Source organism: Otolemur garnettii, unplaced genomic scaffold (genome assembly GCF_000181295.1).
Source record: "Otolemur garnettii isolate 467f Iridium unplaced genomic scaffold, OtoGar3 scaffold00014, whole genome shotgun sequence".
Taxonomy (NCBI): domain Eukaryota; kingdom Metazoa; phylum Chordata; class Mammalia; order Primates; family Galagidae; genus Otolemur; species Otolemur garnettii.
Genome location: NW_003852409.1, coordinates 8865028 through 8871090, shown reverse-complemented (window position 1 = coordinate 8871090; position 6063 = coordinate 8865028). Strand labels below are relative to the sequence as shown.

The following is a 6063-nucleotide window of genomic DNA, read 5'->3' as shown; positions in this document are numbered from 1 at the left end:
CTAATGTACAATAGATACTGACATGTCCCCAGGAAGATGCACAGACCTATTTCCTGAAGGGGTAGTGACAAAAGACAGATTGGCTTTCAAAAATGCAAGAAACATAGTCAATTAACTTACCACCTCCTTCAGATAAAAGTGAGAATTTGCTGGGAGAATTTAAGCCCTGTTAGCAGATACATCTTACGCCAGTTAATGAAATGCTTGGTATTTCAGTAGATAGCTATTTCAATGGTGAAAATGACACAGGAATCAGAAGCATATTCTGCTGGGACACTAGGTAGTTGACACTTTCTCGAACTGGAAAAACAATTCATAAGAAGTCATATAGAGAGAGTTACTGACTGAATCAAATTTGTTCTAAAAATAATTCATGCTTAGTGAAAAGCTTACCAGCCGCCACAACTCTGGGATCCTCATGAGACTGATGTCTGCCAGCTGCTCGACTGTCTGCACTCTCATTCCACCAAAGAACGTACACTGTGGGAATAAACAGAAAATAGTTTCTAAAGAAGATGACATTAACAAATAGGAAATACTGAACAATGAATCAGAAATGTTGTCCTTTTCTTTAAGACAGTGATGCATCAAAAGGGTAAAACTAAATATGTTAGTGATAGGATTTTGGAGGGGTCAGACATTTGAGAGAGAAATTTATAAATTAATTAATCAAACTGGAAACAGAAGACTAAAGATAAGTAAAGTAACATAGCTAAAGGCACAATTATGACCAGACCTAGGTTTCACCACTTCCTACCACATTTAATTTTATTTAAAAAAAATTATAAAAAGTTAGATAAACTGTAAATTTAGATACAAAGAAAAAACTGAAATTAGCATGTTAATTTCCTAGATAAATCTCTATTAATGTATAGTATATCTACTTATCTAAAATGAGTAAGCCAAATTAGGGTCTTATAATATATTCTGCTTAGAAATGGGTCTTTAAAAAAATCAATAATATGAGAATTTTCCATGTCAATGCTATTAATTTTAATGGCTATATGAATTCCTTCTTATCTATATAACAACTTTTTATCCCAACCCTTTATTGTTGAATTTTCAAATTATTCCCAATATTGTAGTATTCTATAAAATACTGAAATAAATGTTTTATACATAACTATAAGTTTTCTTATAATTAAAATTTACTATGTTAGCTACATAGATTTTGGAAAACACAGATAAATAAAAGGAGAGTAAGAAGCATTTCTAATCTTATCCCCCTAAATAACCACTTTTCTATATTGATATCTCTTTTTCCATATTTATATGTGTATTTTCATATATGTTTATATATTTATAATGTACACACGGCAAGTATAGTTTATGCTTATATAAGATGCATTGATATATACGATATGTATGTCTACTTGTACGTTTACATAGAGTCACACCACGTTGTTTCCAGTGCTTTCTTATTGTAAACAAAGTTGACCTAACCTTCATTAAAGCAGCACCCACATTTACACCTACAGTGACTACTACTAACATTTATTGAGTGCTTAAACTATGTGCCATCCTGGTTTTAAGTGTTGTTCATGTATTAACTCATTTTTGTCTTCCTAATAATCTATGTGGTAGGTTATCACAGTCATGATTTTATAAATGAGGAAATTAAGGTACAGTGAAATAAGGTAATTTGCTCAAGGCCACAAAGTTAGTGAATGATAAAGATGGGATTTGACCTGGCAGTGTGGATCTGATTATTTCCTTAATATAAACTCCTAAGATTCAGATTGAGAGAACTAAAGGAATAGATACTGTGCTCCAGAAAAGATGTTATACTCAGATTATCATTCTCCTACTATGCTAAGAATGAATTTAACATTGAAAAGTATGTGTAACCCATTTTTAGTAGCTTTTTCTTATAAAAGTTATGCATGTCCAGTATAGAAGATTTAACAGAGACTTTAAAAACAAGCAACTTTAATCTTATCATTTAAATATGACTACTATGTATTTCATGTCCTTTTAAACGTCTTTACTATATAACTAAACATACCCATGGAAATGCATATCCATGCATATTTCCTAGAAGCAATACTCTTAAAGACAAAAAAAAAAATTTAGGCCTCTTATTTATATTGCTGAATTTTTGGAAAAAAATTATGCCAACATAACCTATACATGGTGTATTAATACTTGATTTTTCCCTTATCTAACTACATGTCTTTGCTAGGTAAAAAATCAGATTTTATTATTGTTTTAATTTGTATCTTCTTTAAAATATATTTATCAGCCATCTCTTTATTTACCTTTGTAAATGTTTTTGATTTAAGACATGCAGAACATTTGAGCCTTTGTATAATAAAATTATCAATTAATTTTTTCCCTTCATAGTTTCTTCATAACTTTTTGGCTTAGAAATATAGTCCCCATCCATATTATTAAAAAAATTCATCTATATGGATATGTGAATTAATAATTCATCTGTTAACTTATCTAATGATTCATCCATTTATTAAATCTATGACTTCCTTTTTTATATTAAATCTATTTGACTTTTATTTTAGCATATGGTATAAGACAGACATCTAATAATTGTCATAAATTTTTTCTTCCTCATTTATTTTCTAACTTGAAAAAAATTTTTTTGTATGTCTTGATTATTTTCTTTGGTAATAACTAGTTGTTTAGTATGTGGGTAAAGATTAGGAACTCAGCTTTGAATGTTTGGTTTGAGATGTCCATTGAATGTTCAACTAGGGAAGTTGAGGAGGCAATTGGATATAGAGTGTTTTAAGTATTTGATTAGCAATTCTTAATGATTTAGCCTTCCTGACAAACTTTATACAAATTTCTAAAATTTGCTATAAAAGTTAAATGTCTCAAATCGATATTTTGTTAAATAAAGCCATTCTGTTGGTCAGTCTATCAATCATGCTATATATGTATCTATCTAACATGCTATCTAACTTGCTAGAGTGCTAAGAAGTCATTATATCAACTGTGAAAAGGCATTGTTTCTAGCCTGTTTTTGTCTAATAACATTTTGTTCTTTGTATTCCTATGTCATTACATCAAAGACCAAAATGTTAGCAGTATTATCTTGAAGTATTAGAAAATGAGTTACCTTTTTTTCCTTTGGGCTTGTCCACATTTTTAGCATTTGAAAAAAATACACATTAAATTTTCATTCAGAAACAATTTCTCTACTCTAAATAATATTATTTTAAAAAATCAATAAAAGTATATTTAGAGGATAAAAGATGAATGGAGTATTTCTTGAGGATCTTCCAGTTTTTAAATTTTATAATTTTGTTACACAAATGGAAAGCAGCAGTTCAGCATTTGAAAAAGGTTCCATAAAGTATTCATATTCTAAAAAAGTAAGAAGCAAAGCAGTTTTTACAAATTTTAAAATTCTAAACTAAAAATCTGGAAATAAAAATTAAAATAGACACCATAATGAAAAGAGAGACAAAGTGACCCAAGAAACTTAGTAGTTTTCTAGACGAAATGAGTAACTATACCTCTGTTGAGTTCTCCATATTCTGTGTGGAAAACGCCAACTAGTTTTGTGTAGCCTAGATTGACATGGGCATTAATTGCCCTTTTAAATGCATCACCCCACAGAGCTGGCCCACCAGGTTTCATCTGAAAAATAGCCAGTTCATAGACTCCTAGAGTAGGGAGAAAAATAATTATTTCACAGAACATACTTAAGACATTTCTAATCAGGTTTGCTCAGTTCTAGTAGAAGGTTAACCAACGTATTCATATTCAGAGGATAATTCATGTATACATATTTGTATAGTCATATTTATTAATTCTCTGCATTAGTTTTCCTTGTTTTTATGTTTAAAAAGACCTTGATCATGTTTAAGGGTCAGTTGTTAAGCTTAATAATAAAGAAGAAAAGAAAAAAGGATTAGAAGGTATATATAAACTACCTTCTCTAATGTTTTTAATCTGTAAAATTTGTTGATAAAACAAATACTGAGACTCCATAATAAAACAGGATTATTGAGCTGCCCAAGTCTGCACCTGTATAAAAGTAAAGAACAGCAGTATTTTCTGATTGCCTGCATTTCCCTCTTCCTTTGAATTTTGAGAGGAAATACTTTTTTCTTGTATAACTTCCCCATATAAGATTCCATTTCTAACAAAAACAGCAAGCAAAAAGATGACCTGAAGTCATGTCTGAGCTTCTGAAGAAAGAAAGAAAACCCTGAAGGAGGTGGCTTTATTGCTCCTAAATTTCCAGATAAAAGCTTGAAAAGCATTTTAGCTTCTGGTCAGAAGGGTGGGGTGTGGGGAAAGAAAGAAACTTGAACAAGGTTAGATTAGATTCGATTTGTTTAAGAAAAAGGAAAAAAGTACAGTTACTAAGGAACTAGGCACAACATAGAGGAAGAGAACTCACATTTGACACTGTCTGAGAGGCCAGCTACTTTACTTAGATAGCACAAAAAGCTTAGGGGAGTTTCAAGTGTGTTAGGATCCAAATAAAACTTTCCAAATCTCTTATAATTTAACAAAATTGAGTTCATGGGAGAAATAAAATAAGATTTAAATTAGTTTATGCTTTTCTAATCTGACCTGTGTTTAAAATCAGATTGAGGCAGTTATTTTCGTAAGTGAGAAGCAAGAAATAAAATCAGCAAGAAGACAAATCCGAAGGAATTATTTTTCATACGGAAAAACAAGAAACAGGAAGGTATAAGAGTTAGAGTAGAATAATACAGCTTAAGAGTTCAAGTTAATTTATTCTCCCAGTCAAATCTTACAGGCAAAGATGTACTTAATGATCTAAGATTAGATGAAATTTGGGAAAAATACTTGCATATTTAAAAATTTATTACAATTTTAAACTGTAGCATAATTTCTTTTGCAGTTTTTGGCCAGGGCTGGGTTTGAACCCACCACCTCTGGTATATGGGGCTGGCACCCTACTCCTTGAGCCAAGGTGCTGCCAACTGTAGCATAATTTAATAAACTCTCCTTTACCTACCTAAACCTGTTTTCCTTTCTCCTAATACCCACTTTTCCACCTTTACTAACCCTGTCAACTTTTTATACAACATAGCTAAACTTTAAGAGTCAGTCAGATTCCAATTTGGAAAGCTACTTCATTTTTTGATGTTCATTGTTTTAAGACTAAGCAAAGAGCTCACATTCATTTTTATCTCCATAGTCATCATATAGTCGTATATAAAACAAAGGATTTTCTTGTTTCTCCTATGGAATTTTAGTCTTTATAACATTAGATCTTTAGTACTTCATTCATTAAAACTCAAAGTCTAGGACGGGAAGACTTACCTTCTTTTGGAGGTTTTTCTAATTTGCACCATGGTACCAGGTAAGTAATGTCAAACTCTTGTTTATCAATGAGAGCCAAATTTGGAACGATAACTTGCTGCCATTCCTTATCTTTGGCTATGCCTTTCCGAACTTCAGTTCGATGAGCAAAATTATCTATGGGAAGAATAAAATTAGGAAAAATACATTTTTACAATTTAAAATATTTTCATCTGATTTCATTCAATTCTGCATTCCTCAATGCTGTATAAGAAGCCTGTATTCTGTCACTAGAGATACCAACATAAATAGATGTGACAACTGCCCTTAAGTTACTTGTGGTCCAAAGAGGGTCTACATGTAAAGAACTAATTTTAACACCATATAATGACTTTATAGGCTCTACCACATTAGGAGGCAGTTGTGTGAATTAGGTTAGTTTTGTATCTTTCTGTATCTCATTTTCTTAGTCTGTGAAATGGAGATAATAAGGTAACACCTACCTCCAGGGTTGTTGTGAGGATGCATCTTAGTTAGTACTCAGTATTTGTAAACTATTCTTATTAATTAATTGAAGCATTTGATCTATAATGCTAGTTTAGAGAAAGACTCTTTTCCTTGGTGGTGGTGGCAGTGTTGGATGATCAGGTCAAAGTATACTTTGGTTTTTTTTTTTTTTTTTTTTTTTTTTTTGCAGTTTTTGGCCAGGGCTGGGTTTGAACCCACCAACTCCAGCATAGGAGACTGGTGTCCTACTCCCCTGAGCCACAGGCACCACCCAGGATCTCTGTTTTGACTAAGATGATACAGGAAGATGGT

General features: G+C 31.5%; 1 protein-coding gene across 1 annotated transcript in view; it reads right to left on the bottom strand.

Annotated features, from left to right (window-relative positions):
* Positions 1–6063, bottom strand: part of LOC100964432 (protein NipSnap homolog 3A-like) — an 11118-nt gene continuing 5055 nt past the window's right edge. The window contains exons 3-6 of the mRNA XM_003785196.3: positions 5266–5421; positions 3477–3626; positions 394–480; positions 1–300 (exon numbers count right to left, since the gene is read on the bottom strand). Coding sequence (XP_003785244.1) covers positions 224–300; positions 394–480; positions 3477–3626; positions 5266–5421 — 470 coding nt within the window. The 3' untranslated portion in view covers positions 1–223. The remainder of the gene's footprint in view (positions 301–393; positions 481–3476; positions 3627–5265; positions 5422–6063) is intronic.